This window comes from Accipiter gentilis, chromosome 30 (assembly GCF_929443795.1).
Source record: "Accipiter gentilis chromosome 30, bAccGen1.1, whole genome shotgun sequence".
NCBI classification, from domain to species: domain Eukaryota; kingdom Metazoa; phylum Chordata; class Aves; order Accipitriformes; family Accipitridae; genus Astur; species Astur gentilis.
The window spans coordinates 14,953,054-14,972,978 of NC_064909.1; the positions used below are offsets into that span (position 1 = coordinate 14,953,054).

At 39.0% G+C, this 19,925-nt stretch overlaps 1 protein-coding gene across 3 annotated transcripts in view; it reads right to left on the reverse strand.

The window, feature by feature from the left end:
- Positions 1 to 2,374: 2,374 nt before the first annotated feature.
- The window catches only part of ENAH (ENAH actin regulator), a 100,698-nt gene continuing 83,147 nt past the window's right edge, over positions 2,375 to 19,925 (reverse strand). The window contains exons 11-14 of one of the 3 annotated variants that reach the window (XM_049833676.1): positions 17,396 to 17,462; positions 10,496 to 10,574; positions 7,196 to 7,253; positions 2,375 to 6,039 (exon numbers count right to left, since the gene is read on the reverse strand). In XM_049833676.1, the coding sequence (XP_049689633.1) occupies positions 6,002 to 6,039; positions 7,196 to 7,253; positions 10,496 to 10,574; positions 17,396 to 17,462 (242 nt within the window). In that variant the 3' untranslated portion in view covers positions 2,375 to 6,001. The remainder of the gene's footprint in view (positions 6,040 to 7,195; positions 7,254 to 10,495; positions 10,575 to 17,395; positions 17,463 to 19,925) is intronic. The other 2 variants (XM_049833677.1, XM_049833678.1) reach the window with 2 other exon arrangements.

Consider the following 19,925-nt stretch of genomic DNA (forward strand, 5'->3'; position numbering starts at 1 on the left):
CACTTACCCTGTGAAGTCCCTTGATGGACCAACTCCGTGGACTGACTGGACTCCTCTCAGGCCCCTCTCCACTTCTTACACTGTAGTGTGTCATCAACCTGTGGGACCGAGAGCTGTAGAGAGCTTTTCTCGTTAGCGGAGCAAAGATGACTGGGCAGAGATGGTAATGCACATTTTTGGCCAATTTCATCTCAAATGTGTGCATCGTTCACTAGCAGAGATAAAGGACTCGGCCTAAGCTGGGGCTGGTTCTGCAGCATCACAGGAGTTACCGAACTACGTAGGGTCAAACTGCTTTCACAATACACTACTGGGGGGAGTGGGGGGATGTGAAATGTCAAGCAGCAGAGAATTTACCTTCAACAGAGAGGGTTTTATTTTGGTTTGGTTTTTTTGTTGTTGTTTTGTGGGTTTTTTTTAATGTACTAGGCCTACAACAATGGGCAAGCAACCTTAAACTTCCCAGAAAGCCACCTCTGCTGACTATCTCAATTTGGAGATTCCAGCAGCATCCAGACTGGGTTTGAAACCTGTTGGCGAGTTTTCAGGCCTCTTGCAGCCCTGCTGATTTCTAGCTGCTTCCTTCCCTGCAGGTATCAGCCTACACTGAACAATTCCAGAACTCCCTTACACTTTCTCTTCTTACACCCACTTCCTCGCTACTGGTTTTTTTTTTTTTTCTCTGCCTGCAACAACAGCTTGCGGACCAACTCCTACAGGCTCTGTAAAGAAAACCAGGATATAGTTCAGCACACTTTGAGCACAGTTAGCATAGATAACTTTATTGCTGAGTTCAAAGTTGTTCAGAGATTCAGTAGAGACTTAAGTGGCTCCAGCTGGCTGGTGATAAAAAATGACACTTAAAATTTAAGATGGTAAGCACAGGATAATGACAGGAGATCACTTCCAACTCTACTGTGCTTGAACAGTTGCAGAAGAGACCTGCAGTCACAAGGAGAAGTGAAAATGTCACAACGGCAACAGCTCTAGAACAGGTTGGGAAGGGAGGAGAAGGTGGTCCACATAGCTGAACAACAGTGATGGCAAAATTAAGCACCACCACAGAGAAAACTGCAACAACCAGAGCAGCAATACAGTTCATCTGCAGTAGTCGCTTCTCATCTTCGCCATTTAACAGTTTATCAAGGTAGGACACTGAATAAAGAATGCTCATTGAGTAAGATTCAGGACACCAAGCTCTATAAAATAAATGTTAGAAAACACATTTATATAATGACCGAAAGTTCAGCTGGGATCTATTTCTAAAATGGAGGTAATTTTACACAGCTCCCCGACTTTCAGCATCGCTGTGATGACCAACTACCTGAAGAACCCCCTGTGCAATGAATGAAGGTGCCGATTACCAGGTAACATGCAGACACTAGTGCTGTGACTTTAAGGTTTTGCTGAGCTTTCCCAACATCTAGAACTACAGCTCCTCTTCTGTAGCTTGGATAATTACACCAAGTTCTATTACACATTTTTTAATTAAGATTATAAACCTAAATCAATGTGAATATATTTCCTGTCATGACATATCAATTTCAGCAGTCTTAGGTGACCATCTCCCAAGGAATTAAAATATTTAACTCCTGTCAGACCTTGCTATGGTCTGACTTAAAGATACACTCTTTTGAATGTGTAAATATATATTGTGACAGTTGATTTAACAGACTTACTAATTCTCTCTCCGTTAAGACTCTCCTAGATAGCATGTAACTGAGCATTCATTAAATAATCCTCAGTGCTTTCATACCACAAAAATCATGCCCCAAGACAAAAGATTTAAGTGAACTTTAGCCTGTTCTTCAAGTACTTTGCACTGGCCCCAGTTCCACTGAAATCACCAGCTCCTTCCCTTTTCACCCGCTCTCTATCAAACCTCCCACAGCGATTGCCTACACAGTCAGGAAAATTTACAGTCCCCCAAAGAATTGTTAGTCTTGGGCAAAAATCCAGTTTGGGACACTTTTTCCTTGCTCCCCATCAGGCCAGTCTTGTTCACCTACCGAAAACAGAGGGCATCTTCTCTTGATTTTGCAAGCTTTGTATGATTAATCATAAGAGATGCACTGGCAAGTAATAATTAGCACTGGAACTGAGCCCAATTAAACGTTTTCAGAAGAGCCTGTGTAAAGTGCTGATAATCACTAATTTGATCAACCGCAGACCACGTTCCTACTTTTGTAATACACAACTTTAAAAAGTAGATACCATATATCTCTAGACACTTGACAGATAAGATTGTATAACACTGTTCAGAAATTTAAATCAGAAATGTTTATACTTATGCCTGAACACTACCCCAACAATAGCAGACCATTTTAGAATCTAGTGATAATTTTATTTAAATAAAAGCCTTTATAACTCATTAAGGTTCGTGTCAAAATTGGCACTGGGTCCAGTGGTTTGCCAAAGCAGGATTATTGCATTACCTCTCTGAACAAAAACCAACAACCAACAACAGCAGAGAAGTACAGCTTTTGGGATACTAAGTCAAGGACATTTAAACAGCTACTCTCAATATTCTGCTGTAAGACAAATTGAGCAAAACTGTCCTTAGTGTACAGAAAGCTATATTAATCTTTCATGGTAGGTTGTCTTTATTACCAGTATTGAAAATAAGTCAAGAACATAAAAGGAGCAAGAGAAAAAGTCGGACTAACTGCAATTATTTTTCACCTAGTCTTTCCCTCTCCCTCCCTTCCAAGTTCTCCATGGATACAGAGACCGAAGTGTATGCCGTGAGAGAATGTAAATCAAATCATACATTTAAAATGGATTTTAATTTATGTACAGCAGTTACCGTTCATGAATGTTACACAGTCCCTGCAATTACATTCTTAGTAAGGCAAGTCTTTACTTTTCTCTACTGAATCTTCTGATGGAGAAACAGAAAGGAGGGGTGGAATCAATGAGTAAGGAATTGGTCATTAAAAATCTGGGGAATTTGAGTAGTAAACCTCAGAGAGTCTTCTACAAAGTTCCAGAAATAAATGGTGGCAACGTGTATATATTGCAATTTTATTTCATTCGCTCAAACAAAACGTTAGCATGTAAGAAATTTAAAATGACACAATATGATAAAAATAGCAGAGAATGAACTGAGAAACTAAAAAGAAGGTAAACCTAAATGCATGAAAAGTCAACATTCATTAGTGATCATCTTCAGTCTTTGATTGACACTTGATGCTCGCTAACTTTTTAAAACAATGAACTGGAAATCATTATGACTATCTGAAGAGATTTCAGCACCAGCACTAAGATTTTTACATTCAGTTGGTTTGCAGTTGACTTGGTAGCCACTTGTCTATAGTGCAGGTTTATCACGGGTCAGATCACAGTGTTGAGGAAAGCAATGCCTTCCTGGCATTAGAAAGGATCCCCTAAACTGCCCTCAGCTTAAGACATCCATTGTACAAAAGCACAGAACCACCACAATATGGTTTTTAAAGAACTTAAGTTACCAGTATGCAAAATAATCTTAGCTTCTGCAGTTCATTTTCAATACTGAAATCTCTGGAAACGGTGCAACTGTCAGTAAGACAGGAAATGTCTACAGTAATCTTTAATTCAATCCAATTTTCTGGAAAGAACCAATTCGGCAGTTTGGGATTACAGAAAGTATGTATGTAGAAGCAGCACAAAAGACGACATCTGTTCTTTTTTCTTTTAAACAGAAATCATGTTAATTGTAGACCAAGGCACAAAACGTTTAGTGCATAAGCCAGTTCCTTGCACAATCTAGTAGTTCAGCCTTTAATTTGGACCACTTATACCCATTCATGCTATTCCACTATGCTACTCCTGAACTCTCCTAGAAACAAATCAAACATGATTTCTGACAAAGGTAAACGTCCTTGATGCTCAAAAAGTCCATGTGAAACAAAAAGTTACATCAACAAAGATGAAAATGCCTCCTCTTGTTTTGAGAAAAACAGTACTTGACAAGCTTACTACGGATTTTTTTTAATGCCTTCAATAAACGCATGCAGAAAAATGTTTTTGTTTTTCTTTTTTCTTTTTAAAAAATTATTAATAAATGGAGTTAGGCAATATTTCCACTGTAGTCTTCTCTTAGAATTTGAATCTATAGAAACAGGAAATGTTTGAATTGGAGAAAAATTACCCATTGAAGCCTTTCCAAAGCTGTAAGTGCTGTTTTGCTTTGGTGTTCAGCACTTAAGACAGTATGTTATTGAAAGCATTTGTCCTATGAATGGAGCTGCATATATTTTAAGCTGAAACATTAATCTCTCCAAAAGTTGTAAGTAAACTTTTCTTTTGGATCACCGCAGATCCCAAAGCAAACATGGCACTGTTACGGCTCAGAAAAATTGACAGTGCAAAGGAAAAGGGAAGATTTTGATCCACATTCTTTGTCCAAAGCGCTACAGATCCAATTCACAGAATTTCTATTCCACTGAACTGTACCACATTAAAAAAAATTAAAAAAATAAAATAAAATTTACAAGCATAAAATCTGAAAACCCCAGGAAACAGAAAGGTATCATCTCCCCTAAAAATGATTCTCAAATTGTTGACTGAAACCAATGGCATACCATTGCTGTTTTTCAGTGTTTGGGTTGTGTGGAACTGTAGAGTTTTTTGTCGGTTTTGAGTTTTTTGGAAGGAGGGTGGCAGATAAATCAGGAGAAGGGGGCATTTACTGTGACCTGATGCTCCGTCGTTCTAAGGTAAGTAACTGCTGTCCTGTTTCATTAAACAATCAAAAAAGGAGTCTCAGAAAAGAGTGAAGCAGAGGGTCATGGTAAAAAGGTAAAGGATAACGCACTTACACAGGGGCATCCTCAGTAATTCAGATGCCTACATGTTTGTTCTCTCACCAAGAAATGAGTTAGGTTCACATGGGAGTTTCAGAACCATTATGGAAGTATTACTGAATTTCAAATAGAAAACTGAAAAAAGATACAAAAGGATTAAGTACCTGGTTCCATTAACATGGTTACTGATAAAAGTCACGTTTTCCTCATTATTACACATGCATGTAAGATGAAGAAAAAGTGTAGAAAGTAATAAAAATGTGTCACCTTCCCCCTCCCTCATCCCGCATCTTTCTGGGCATAAATTAAGCCTTACAAATGAAAAGGCTACTCTGTGACATGCAATTTTTCTTTTAATTAAAAAGCTGGCTGTGTTGTGTTACATTACAAAAATGTCCACATGCATAAATCTAAAAAAAGCCCCAAAATCTACTGTAAATCTACAACATACTAATGATTTACATTTGACTGCTGATTCGCATTATGTAGAAGTCTTGGATTTGGTAAAGCATTGTAACAATGTAGGAAGGCATCTACATCTTTAAACTCTGGACTGTATTTGCTTTTTTTATTTTCCTATAAAATTGCATGAAGGCTAACTAGAGAGGCTTCCTATCAAAAAATTCCAAAACCTTGATATGTCATCACTGTCTAAGTCATTCACTTACAAATATCGCCCTTTAAAAGTGCGCATTTCTAATTATTCCATGTTTTGTGAACTGAACTTCTACACATCTGATCTTTTAAATTATTCATGGAAATATCAGATATGATAGGAAGACAAACCTGAGATACATTTGAAGTACAACAGTATAACTTGCTAACTCCTTCATTAATAAAGAAAACCTCTCTGAAAAGCCTTCCCAAGCTTTTCCCTGTTTTTTGTCTTAACAACAAATTCTGAAACATGTGCAATTTTATCTTGACATGAGTATACTTCAAAGCACTGTGATCTTGTCTGATAGGTATAGGAATTTCTGCATAATCATTACAGTAACTTTAAGAGTCTTTTCCACCCTGCTGTAAAGGTCAGAAAAAAGCTGCAAACTAGGAGGGGAATAGCATATCACCAGAGTGATGTGTCTGAAGCTTTTCAGAATAGGTTGTTTCTCCCTCCTTCCGAGTGTTTGTCTGTCTCCGTTTTCTTCTAACAGCTCACAAAACGTAGTCAGTTTTATACCAAGTTAAAGAGTCACATCGGCTTAGTACTAGTCTTTCTATGCAGTATTCGACTTGCTGAGTTCCTGTCTGATAGCTAGAGAGAAAGAGAGGGAGAGAGAGAAAAGTTAACAAATCATCAGTCAAGGCAGAAAGCCAGAAACACAACTAACCACTTAAAGAAGGCTCACCCTGCTCCAACAGTCTTATAACATAAATAACCTATACATAAGATAGCTTCATGTAGCTTCAGACAAGTGTCATTCTTAACCAGGCAGTACCCTTTTTCCTCCTGTAAAATTTTTGTTACCATCTTATTTTTCAGTTCTGCATCTCCAGCAAGTCTATGACCTTATCTGATGACAGTCACTACCACTGGGATTATCACAGAGCATATGTGTGGGCTCATTTATTTTAATTTGTTTGTTTGTTTTAAGAGCAGCCTCAGGGCCCTCCCTTGTTTGCATCTTACTGTTCTAAAAGGCTGTGGTATACAGCACAGTCAAAATATATGGAAAAGCACTGCATTCTCTGTAGCACAAAACCAGCCAGCTCATTCTACAACATCAGTTGATGACACCTGATATTTTACCAGCAGTGGTATCAGTTTAATATGACTTCCCTCCCCCACTTTATTTTGATACTTTCCATAAAGAAAAAAAAAAAAAAAAAAAAAAGCACACCAAGGTAGTAAATCACACAGAGTTTTGTTTACTTCTTGACTGGTGGACCTTTAAGATTATGCTTTCTCAATGATTTCCCTTAACTACAAAGGACTACTTAGGAAAATAACTTCTGTTAAAATAAAAATGAAAATCATAAGAATTCTTTTCTTTGACTCTTATGTTACAGACCAGACAGAAGACTGAAAGCTGGAAGCATAATCCTAGTCTGAGTATTCCAGTTTTGAAATATGCACCTCAGCAGCTCTGGATTATTTAAGAATAACCCACCTACCACCACATGATATTAAGGATAACTGCAAATCACTCATATACAGCATCCCTCCAACAACTTTTAAGAGATACTACTTGGTGTCAATGTTCTATTAAAACAAAACACACAGGAAAGAGAACACTGAAGCACATCAATCAGAACAGGTCTGTCACAAATGAAAGTATGCCACCAGACTAAGAACAAAGCTACTTTTACCAATATATCATTCTCAGGCTAGAAACACATTATATTTACATTGTTGTGCACCTGTAGCTACTTTTTCGAAGACTGAACAGCAGCAGCAGATTGATACCTACCATCAATGAGTTCTTCCTTTAATTTCGTTAACTCCTTCCTCATTTCATCTAAAATGTCCTATGGTGTCAGAGCATAAATAATAGATTAGTTTTGCAACAGGAACAGATTAGTTTTCCCACCTGTAATTTTCTGCAGAGAGAAATACAAAATTCTTCCAACCTTTAACCCTTCTGAAATGCATAACCCACACTTTAGCTTCCAAGTTCATCCCCAAAATCTAAAGGATCCCTAAAACATTCTTACTGCAGGCACAATGAAGAGAAAACCTTCTGCAGAAGTTCTACAAATTGATTCCTGTAGAACTTATGAGAGGAGAAGGGACATACTGAAGTTAGAACATTGCACTAATGTAATTGCTAAATAAAAAAAAAGTGTAAAAACAACATCACCCCTGCCCGCGAAAAAACACACCAACCAACCCCCCAAAAAACAAAAAATACCCCCAACCCAGAACTAAAAAACTTGGCACATCCCTTTAAGAAAGCTTTGCTACAGACAAAATGTTATGTGGAATGCAAAAAAAAGTAGCTAACTAAAAACTGCAAGCCAAGGAAATATTCAAAGAAAAAAAAAGAAAAAAGGGAGATCAAGGTATTCCCTGTCACCAACTGGAATGTGAAGGAATGAAGGTAACAGAGTGAAGTACCGTCCCCTGCTTGCTGTATTATCCATCCTTTCGTCTAAGTGATGTTAACTGATGATTTGGTGACAATGTTTTTACAAGCAGAGTGGGGGGTAGTGTCTGCTTCTGCAGAGGAGACGGTCACCTCCTGGCCAACTCTGTAGTCATCAGGAAACTCATCCATATGATTTCAGCTGTTTCTTTTTCAGCTTTGGGGTTAGCATGCTGTTTGCAATGGAGTGTGCAATTACTCTAGTGTACTCTGGACTTGAGTCCTTTACAAGCTGTCAGTGGAAGACACATGCGTGGACACACCTTCCCTGCCTGAAGTCATTCCTGGCATAAAAGCACGTACCAAAGCTGCAGAGGCAGGTCTCCCAGTTCGCCAAGTCTTAGACAAGACTCTTGGGCAAACAGGAAGAAGCCTTGGAGCAGCAGCATGGCTAGCAGTTGCTGGGAAAAGCAGTGGCAAGTAAGAGCTTGCCATGTGTCCAGTAGAAACAGTGAGAGACAATTTTGCCTCCAGAGAAAAGAATCTTAACAGAGGCAGCGAGAGTCGGCATGCTGGAAACCTGGGAGAGCTGTGCTTTATGGGCTGATAGGATCCCCATCCTCTGTGCCTTCAACTCAAAAGATCCACAGAGAAGAAAAAAAAAAGCACCTCAGAAAAAAAACCCAGAATTTAAATAAAGGCAGCCAGACTGCTATCAGCAGCAGCATTTCATGGAAGCTGTACCAAGAGTACCACAAATCCTTTTGAGATGACAGGAGTACCCCTTCAACTGGATTCTAGAACAACCCCCCACACACCCCAGAACCACCCACTGGACCAGAACATGCTGTAGAACCACCCATAGCCAGACTATGATCTAGAATCAGCCACAACACCAGAACCTGCTCTAGAACCACCCACTGAGCCAGAACCCATGCTCTAGAATAACCAACCAACCAGGAACTCACTCTGGAACAGACCGCTGAGCCGGAACCCCCTCTGCTCTAGAACCAACCAACAAGGTAGAACCTGCTCCAGAACCTCCCTCCCTACTCAGGGACCAGCCAGTTGAGCCAAACACCACTTCAGGAAGATCCTTCACCTCCAACTCCACAATTCACACCCCTCTAAAAACCACTGCTGCCACCACCACCACACCCCTACAACCAACCACCTCCCAAACCCACCAAGTCTGGAACCCGCCCACTGTACAACCAACCACCGCTCTACAGACTCCTGAATGTAGAGGCCCCCGGCAACAGCAAGCACATCGCTCCCCTTTCCAAGGGCAGGGATCCAACTTCAGCAGAGCCTTGCCTGGAAAAGAGGCAGTTCACACCCACAATACACTGCGTGCTCATAGTCTCTGCCAGTAAAGTTAACTAGCACCATCTCAACATGCTCCCCAAGAAAAAGAGCTTCCACCAGCTCAGCATGGACAAATGTGGCAGAAAAGCACTGGCTAGACCTCAAACATGACTCCCCATACCACACAATTGAGACTGGCCCTGAGAAAGTGCAGTACTGCTTTTCCCCAAGCATCACTCAGCAAGCCACCAGCAGGCCAGCCACCCCCATCATACCACCCCTCTTCAAGACTGCCACCTACACCAGGGACACCATGCTGAAATGCTGTTCACCCACGGGAATCAGGTTTCCCTGCTGCACGTTGGCCTCACAGTTCCCAAAGAGCCCAAAAATTACGAAGTGCACCATGAAGCACAACAGGGCAAAAATACACAGTAGCATTCTCGCACATGGACAACTCCAAAACGCTTTACACAAGTCTACTCAGGTCAGCATCAGCCCAATGCCTCAGGCAACAACTGCTCTCAAAAGGACACCTGCACTGAAAGCACCTACCAGCCGGAGCAAAGATGATCACCTTAGGGCCTCCTCGGCAACAGGGGACTTCTCAGTAGTCAGAGGAACACAAATACCTTACACTCACTTGCCCCTCTGAGTGCTTCTGTTTTTAGGAATGTGGAATGTCTGCTCAGTCTACAGATCACTAATGCTCTTAACTGATAGCTCCTGTCTTCATACAAGTCACAAGAGAACCCTTGCTGAGCCTCTGGTTGCACAGGTTTGTCTGTTTAGCAACTGTACTTGACAAAGGCCTGCCACCTACAGGTAACTCACAAAGCATCCCATAACATCTTTTCCTCATCTGACAGCAGGCGACTACCACCTTCTTCCCACAAGACTACCCTCTGCTCTTAGCCAGGATAGCTACACAAAAGGGGGTATCACTGGATGCTCTTTCACCACCACATTCATGACCATGGGTGCTCATATCTGATATTAAAACATAGTAATACTTGTTCTGCTAGAACTGCTCTGAGGGCTTGCCGTTCGTTTGTTTGCATAGAGAGAAGAGAAGGAAAGGTTTTCCAGGCAAACCGGTTTTCCAGTTCCATTCATAGTATCAACACCACCTTGTGTGTGCTGTCCAATGCAAAAGCAAGAACAAGCATCTGTGAGAAAGTAATGGGGCTGTGTAAGCCACCATCCTACAGTTACAGCTCCTAAGAATACTGAGACATGTCTGGGGAAGCGTAATAACTAATAATTACTAAATCATTATTTAAGTTTGGAACTAGTTAACAAAACAGTTAAAAACTGGTATTGGACAGCTACAAGCCCTTATACGCAAGTTTTCTATTCAAAGCATTACATACATACCTGCTTCAATCTGTCATAATCTAGACCTTCTGACTGTACTCCATTGGCACTGGGTTGCCCCGTTGGTGTAGATTTTGGTCTGCAGTACAAAAAAGACATCCATGAATTACTGGTCACTTCTTATTACAGGACACATAGGACTTTGCCGTCAAACTTGCTAACATTCAACTATCGAAAATATAGTAAAGAATCAGAATAAAAAAAAATGTTGGGAGTGGGAGGGTGGGAAAAAATCAGGCAGACCCAAAATACCACACAGAATAGAAAGCAACAACCAAGAACATTTTCCACACATTGGAAATATTAATTACCATAAGAATAAGAGTTATTAGTTCAAAACAAGAACTTTTCAAGTAGCAGACAGATTTCACTGTCAGTGGTTTCCGATTTTTTCATAATGGGCATGAAAAGCTCAATGCCTTCAAATGTCAAATACTTTCCCTTCTGCCTTTTCAATTGCTTACTCATTTTAAAAGAGGCTCTCTCAAAGAAACACTCCCACTAACTAATGACTACATGTTGATGCTTTAACTGTATGAATGCTGTGGAATCATCCTGGCAGATTTTCAACATTTGACAGGACATGGCTGAGCAACCTTATCTAACTCCCCTCCAACCTAAATTATTCCATCAATTGCTTTCTATACTGAACGCAAATACAGTAACAGCAGCAATATTTGTAAGATAATACTTTAGAGGAAGCTCTAGTGTTTTTGGACTATGTCATGTTCAATGTTTGCTTACATAATACTCTCTTAAGACGTCAAAAATTTGCTTACCAAGATCATCTTGAGTTTTTAACATGCATTCCAGAAGCAGCTCGTTTTCTACCTTCTCGCTTCTCTTTTCTGGTCCCCTCTGTTTATACAAGGTGTAACTCAGACTCATGTACTTACTACACTTCCACAGGGCTTTGCATACCTACAGCCATGAGCAGAGACAGAACCTAGATCCTAACAGCAGGAATACAGAAATGGTTCTCCAATGCAGGGATGGATGGGTGGGTGGTGCGTGACAAAGAGGGAGGAATAGTTCTGCTGTTCTTAATTACTTTTTACATCTTGGCTAACATTCTCTCCATTGGTCTAAAAAAAACGTTAAGCCAAAAATAAGCTGTTGATAAAATTGCTGACAGTTCACATCAAGAGGTTTCCCCAATGTTTAGAATTATCACAGTATGCTAACGTTAAGGAAGGGCAGGGTATTAGTAGACTAAATTGGGTCCTATTTCATCATCCTTGTATGTGGCCTCACTGAACTAAAAAGCCTGGCCTCAACTCACTTCAAAATTCTCAAATTGAAGGAATTCATTAAACACTGCATTTTTCTGGATTTGTTACCTGAACGTGCAGTCTTATTTATTATGATGGAAGGTGGCCAGGAACAAAAAAAGACAAACCAGAAGGGAAGACAGTTCTACACTTTACCTTCTCTCAAATAAACAGTATAAAACTATCTTTTTTCAGAACAAAGCAGGTGTGAGGAGCACAAGCGGTACATCCATTGCTTTAGTTTTTCCATTTATTAACGTACTTTTATTTAGCTAACAAAAAAACTGTTCTCAGAAGAAAAAGAATAGTGAACCTATACATACATTTCTTTGTTTGTTTGTTTTTACAAAATCACTACCTTCAGTTTTCATGCTTCTTCCCTTACAAGACAGCAGTTTATCCATGAAGAAACTGTCTGAATACACTGTCTTTGTTCAGTACGAGCTGAATGAGCCTTATACTGGATTGTCTTGATGACTTTAATAACTTGACAGGACTATTTTCTTATTTGCCAACGGAAGCAAAATGCTTAAAAAGTGACTCCCAACAGAAAAGGGCACACACACCAAAATTTCATTTTGGTACTACAGAAACTTTCTCAGGTTTGTGCTCTCCAGAAGATACTTTTACCTCTTGTAGGTTCCCAGTGTGAAAAATGTTAAGAAACAACATGGGACACAAGAGTTGCCTATTTTTCCTCCCCCTAACCTGCAGTAGGGTGTGCCTGTGTCATTGAAGAGCCTGGCACATTAAAAAAATTCATTAAAACCTTCATACACATTCATAGCTACCAAGTAATTATGGTGACAGGACATTTTAAATTGGTACACCTGAGTCCATTCATCTTTTCAAAAGGCACCAATTCCAGTGTAGGTGGTAGAAACCTCTAGACAATTTATTTTAATGCTTCACAATTACTTCTGTGCAATGACAAGTTAGTTATGTCAAGCCTAGTGGCACCCATTTAGGAAAAAACTGCCAGTAGTTAACCACACAAAAGAGAGTCAGCAGAAGGGATTGTATTAACTGTCCCTTTGTTGCTGCACTTTGCATCAAAGCAGAGAGGTGCAGGAACACCCTGTGTTGTTATACCAGCTCGGTTCTTCATTTGGGATCACAATAGTCAATTGCTACTGCTGTTTACATCTAAGTCTACAGCTGTTTAAGCATAAGTTCAAATAGAGAAATTGCTAACATTATTGTTGCTTGAAACACACCGAAATGAAAACATGATCTACCAAGTAAGACAGAAGACAAAATACTCAATAATTTGATAGCGGAAGAAGCTGGAAAACAGAATTCACCTTGCAACCACCAGAAAATCTACAGTGTGCGCTAATGCTATGAAGACAAACCACAGCTTAGGATCTTTTATAAAACTCCTTACGTATCAACCGTGCTTAGTTTGTTATGAAAAAATTCCAAGCTCAAAACCATTCAAGATGAGATCTTTGGCAATTGCTGCTTCATCACATATCTGGAATTTGAAGCGTTACTTGCAGTTTAGACCTCAAACTGTGAACACTGACTTACTCCATGCAGAATAGGATGAGTTTTTCAGATTCTCCATACATAGTTTCTGATTATTTCCATTGACTATTGCTTTGTCCCCATACACCATGGCATTACAGCATTTACCCAACATGACTGAAAAAAGAATCAGATGCGATTCCTAGCAATGGGTAACAAGCACCTATTACCTGCCTTAATAGAAGAACCTAAACAAGAATATACTTTAATATTTTAATAAAATGACTGACGACTAATATTTTAATGAGATTACTTTAAAGAAGAGCTCTCCACAGACAGACTGCTTCATGTTTCTTTTGCTTCAGATCTTTAGAATTCTTAGAAAAGATAGCTCTACCAATCATACACTATAGACTCCTATCTGTCAAAAATCTCAATAGGAAAGCCTCTTTATAAACTCTACCACTCAGTCTTAAGAATGTATTCCATTTTTGCTTTCTGAAATGCAAGACATTCTTCATTCAAATATGAAAGCCTGTAATTTGTAAACTAGATAATTTCTAATTTCAGGCAAATCTAGCTGTCTTCCCCGCAAAATTATCCTATTTTTCCTTCTTCAACTTGCTCAGAAGAAAGATTAATGGTGAATGCAGTTGCCATTAAGAAAAACATTAGCTATTGAAATTTAGTGAAAAAAACATCCCAATCATTCAATCCTAAGAAGGCTAAAGAGCTCTCCCGTGTGGTTTTTCATAGCATTGCCTAACAGGACAGTGAGGCAACCTCAATAGTCCCTAAAACACCTTAAATCAAGCATGCAAGATAAAGATTTTATTCATGCCAACATGCAGAAAACACCACCCAAGATAAGTAGCTAAAAGGGGAACTTTTCGTACAAAAGATTAAGTAGTCACCACGATGACTGCCTTCATGAAAAACAAAGCTGGAATTTGACTTAGTACTTCTGAGGGGCTTTGTAACATGTTTTACCTATGGAAAGCTCTTAAAACCTGAAGGCTTTCAATGTCAGTATTTTATGACTACCACTACAGAGTGTGAAACTGAGATCTACAGCTTAAAATACACATTATGTTAATTCTAACTTGTGAATGTTCCCAACAGAAACATTCACTTATTCTAACAAGTCCCCCCCCCCCCCCTTTTTTTTTTTCTTTCTTCCCTTCCGATGTTTGCCAGGCAAAATCTATTTGTTATCTTTACTTAAATTGTGGAAAGCACATGTGAAAACTCACCTGCAAAATTAATTGCTATTCCTGTGTATCTAAATTTATATTTTTAAAAACCTGCTTCTCAGACCACTGCAAATGGTTCACTAAATCCTGGCATATCCAACAGGAATTTGTACCTTTGCAAGTGGCGACTGCCAGAAAACCAGTATTTAACATGAATTCATAGCTGGTTCTTAAGCCATCTCAATTTGCTTTTGACACCATCTGCTTTTAAGCAGTCCAAAAATGGGCTCAACAGGACAAAATATTAAGAGGAACCTGGTGGTGCGTGTGGTGATTACCAATCCATGTAGAAAAAGTCCAACCCTGAACTGGTCAAAATGATTATTACAAAGTCTCAAACCCCAACAGGATGATACCTGTTTAATGAATCATAGAACCTGTTTTCAGAAGCAAGCAGATTTTTCCATGGAGATTCCCGTCTAAGAAGGGGAGAAACACTACCTTAACAAGCTATAATAGGTCTTAATTTTGTTCAGTTTTAGCACCTTAAATACCATGGAGTTTCACTAGTTGTGTCCCAAGAGTTCTATTTGAATGTTTAAGGAAATATTAAAAACACATAGCTTAAATCTTTTCAAAGTCTGCTACAAAAAAAAAGGCCTGAATTTAAACAGGACACTAGTTATTTTAAAATACTTAGAACATTCATTCTGAACAACAAGTCCTTCATTGTCTACCTGTTTGGAAGCTCTGAAGAGAAAATTTTGCTTACTCGCCAGTTTCTTAGGTATGCTTTATTTTATCCCCGTAAATGACTCATATCCTCTCTGCAGAGGCCAGAAGCAGGTTCTTGAGCCTTACCAGGTGAAAGATATTCCCTTTTGGCAAACACATTATTAGTGTTTCAAATAGCAGCTCCCTTTCACTAACGCACTCAAAGAAAGCTACTTTAACAAGCTGCTTGCTGAGATAGGCTTGGCAACTGTAGAGAATCAAGAAAAATGCAAAGATATTCAAGAGAGACTTCTACTAATACCTTTTCTTTCTCAGTCCATGAAACATTCCTCATCCTGGCAGGGCAAACAACATTGACTATAAAACTGTACAAGCAGCCTTAAAATACACGCTATTGCACCTTCCAACAGGTTATGACAGCACTGGAAAATAATACTGACATTTAACAAACATGGAATTCTTATTTTGAAAGTACTTTTTAGAGCGTACACCCAGTGAGGCTCTCATCAAGCTGAATTCTATCAACATTTTCCATTGGATGACTGAAGACAAGAGCTTGATGGAGAGATTTTCTCAATACATCTCAAGAGAAGTCTCAAGACTTCTCTGTACTCCTCTAGGTCAGAAAACATTTTTAAACAGACCTCAGTAACCTCTGAATTTCAACAGCTGAAACAAGATCAATGAAATAAGATGTATAAAAGAGTTTACAAGAAGCTATGGTTGTAGGGACAGGTAGAATACAGACTTAAGGACATCTCAGACTCCCCAAAGGAGTCTGTTATGGAGAATTGCTCTATTTACTAATCCCTTCACTTTCCTTTCTTCAATTGCTTATCCATAGGGTATCTATAGCAAAAGGGCCAGGTCAGCAACTATCTTAAACAATATGAAATCTAAAATGCTCTTTAGGATTCCTTACACAAATTACTTCTGTGACAAGTTCCCCCTCAATGCCATGTATTGACACCTTGATCTGCTTGAAAACAAGAGATCTTGGTTAAAGCAGGCAAGACCTACCAGGGGGTGAGGGGGAAGAAGGTAAGGGGAAGTCAAGGCTAAAGGTAAAGCAGTATTTTGCTACACTGACAGTATAGCAGAGAGGACATCACCACCAATGTCACCTGCTTTTTGATAAAAAACCAAAGCAAGCAACCAGAATCAAGGCTGCAGACATTTTAGGCTCCTGGACTTAGTTACTTCTGAAAGACAGACAAGAATACTGATACAGGCTGAGTGTTTAGTGCTGCAGTTTTAGAACTGAAGACTTCGATGGCAATCTCAACCACAAGTGATGCCACTTAGACAATAATTCGTTGCTCTTCTCTAATCACCAAATCTTGCGTAGCTGTTTCCAACAGGCCAGAATTTTAAGGAGAATTCAAGTCATTTCAAACACAGCATTCTCAAGTTTAACATGTACTTTTGTTTTCTCTCAAGGAATTCAGGTAACACTGTCAGATTATCACAGATCAGAATCCTTTAACCTCTGTATGCAGACTATACAGGAATTCTAAAATGAACAAGCTTTCTGCTTAACGTAAATGGCAATTAAATATAACTCAAAAAAAAAAAAAAATGCTAAAGCAGCCATTTCACTCTTTTGCATACTGAAATGCCCACTGCCTACCAAAGTTCCACCTGACAAGTTACCAAAGATTGGTTAATGCACTGAAGGATGTAGGATATATTTCTACGGTTCTTTAGGATAGACTTCCTTGGATTGGCATGAGACAGCTACTGAGAACTGTCACGGAATCAAATTTACCCAGATGACTTATATATCTAGATAACCATTCTATGACTAGCACAGAAAAAGAAAGGAGAAAACCTATTCACTAAATTTACTAATGAATATATGAATCACAGCACTGAATTTGGTTTTCCCTTGCAAGAAATTTCAGACTTAAAAATTTAAAGAAATAGAAGAATTAAACATTGCTGCAGGCAAACATACACCTTAATAATTGAAGTTATACACCAGCAATTGTTAAGTAATCTTTTGGGGTTTTACTTTTGATTTTACTGTCAAAAGTTTCATTTACTAGCATTCTCCAAAAGCAACTCTTCATTCTTAATTAAAACTGCCAAAAGCAGTTTCACAGCAGTCATTTTACACCCATACGTTTTGCTTTTAATACTATATTAAGGTGATTTTTGCCCAGTATCTTTAGCAGCATGAGCAACAACAGCATACATAAGGAAAAGATAGCTGGTACAAAAGGGAGTACCTGGAGATAACAGGTGACTTGCTTCCATTCACTGTATTTGTTCTTTCCCAAGGCTTTCTTGTTAGTTCTGGAAAACATAGTGAGAAGATTAAAAACTCTTTTTCTATTCGTTGTGTAATTTATGTGAGGAAACTTCAAGTTCCTGGCAACTTAAGTCAGCTGCTGTTAGGTTTTTTGTTACTACATTGCATTAGGTTTTTCATACTAAACTACCTCCTGTTGTATTCATCTTATTTTTAGTCATACTACCATTTATGTTGCGATAGCATTTTAAAGTCTCACTTTTGTTCTAGACATTGTAAATGTCATTTGATTCTTAATCCAACTGGGAGAAAGTCTGCCTATACTTTAAGTATCTGATTGCTTCAGTTGTGAAACACGGAATTCTGGAACTATAACCAAATACCTTAAAACACTAGGGGAAGATGTTTCTAAGGTAAAGGAGTTTTCCTGAGCTGTTAATGAATTATAGAAGATTAATTCAGTGTCAATTTCAATGAAGAGACAGCAGGCATGATACAACCTCACACAGATAAAATACCTTTCAGCAACAAGGTATTTATTTTCCAAAGTCTTGTCCCCAAAAAGACAAAAAGTTGCAATATGCAATTTCCCCCTTTCAAAATAATACAGACTCAAAAATAAAGGTACGTTGCCCTAGGATCCAGAAGAGATCATAGTTTACTCACCACCCATGATACCAGACAAAGTTTTACTGTGCATCTCTTCTCCCATCCGGGCAGCTTATACTCTATGGGCAAGCAGTCTATTACACACTGCGGAAGAGGACTTTTGGGCCTAGTTTATAGGCATAAGTCTAATTTGTAGTCAAGTTTAAAAAGCCCAACCTATCTTTATATGTGCTTATGCTTCACTTTCCATTATGGAGCCTGCTTTCAGTTCTGCTTAGAATGCTCTCAAATAAACTTTGACTTGTTATCCTGAGTTTATTACAGCGATCTAAAGTCACATGTGAAAGCCAGCTTTATTGTGCAGGTTGGTTTGTCAACAGCAGACAGACAGAAATCACAGCCAAAAGAAGGCAAACAGTTCAGTTAAGGACTGTTTATTTTGTGTTCTCACATGGTGAATGAGATTGATTTTTTTTCCTTTAGTGGTCTCACCTAACCCCTTCCTCAGGACATACCTATCACCACAAATGCTTCATTCCTTATGGATCAGGTTTTCATTCCTTACAATCTGCACAAGTTAAAACAGTCCTTCTGTAGTGTGAATTGTTATTACTTACTTGCTATCATTACTTACTCAGGACTTTAATGTGCCACTGATATTAGTCTTTATTTCAGATCTGGGTTTGTTTTGTTCCTTTTCTCTTGTACTGCTCAGCTCTGCTAAGCTGGGCAAGCTAACAGGCAGAAATGCCCTTTCAGAGTCTCATATTGACCAGACAGTTCTCTGGGATGCAGCTAGATCCTGAGAAGAGTATCTGAATTGCAGACGCCTGCTAGCATAGCCTGTGACCCAGCCTACTACAGGTTGCCAGTGCTAGTAGTAAGTCTTAAGCTTAATTTGATATAGCAGGCTTCAGGACTTGTCCTGCCAAGGAGTTATTTTAGCTCTATCTGCAAAATTGAGAAACTGCTATGGCTACAGCTTGCTGAAGGACCCCATGATTATCCTTACCTAGCTGAAACAGTGACATTATCCAAGGGTCATATATCTGTTGCCTAACCCATGGTTTTGAGCTTGTTTATATTATTTCTTAACACGCTGTAACTTAGGTTTTACTTAGCTTTATGTGACTGTTTCTTCCCCTAGAAAGAATACACCATATACAAAAAAGGACTAGTATGTGTAAGTAATCATGGTGTAACTCTCCCTGTAAGCAACAGGGGGAGAGAGAGTACAGCCCCTTAACAGAGTTGAAATGTGTCAAAATAAATGAAAGGAGACCCAAGCACAGGACAGAAGAAATGTCTCCCCTTTCAACATCATACTCCTGACAAAGAATGTGGAACTCTGATAGTTCACCACAACAGCACACAGGGTAAGCGCAACGCCAAAGAAGTAAATCCTAGCAAGTCTGTGTATAACAATTTCAGTTATATTATTAATGGTAATTAGACATAATTACACAAATTTTTGACCTGGCCGCTGCTCAGTATGCCAAGCAGTCCTCTTAAATATTTTGAAGACATGTTCCAATGATGAGGCACAGCACTATTAGAGCATTGTACATCATCAAGAAACAAAGTTAAATCTCTCCATTGGAAGGAAACAGTCAAACCTTCGGATGCATTTGACATTTTAAAGAAGTCTGATGAGGCTTCTTATTTTGACAACCAATTAAAGGAACCACTCCACTTCCACTGTTTTTGATTTCCCTCTTTGGGACCTATATTATTATTAGAAGTGTTCCAAAAGCAGTCATTTCCCCAAGGCTAAGATCATCCCTGTGTTTAACAGAATGAAATAAACTCCTAAGCTGGGGGGGGGGGGTGGGGGTGTGTGTGGAACTTGATTTAAGTCATTTATTGCCTTGCAGTCTAATTTCTTTAGACTACTGTAT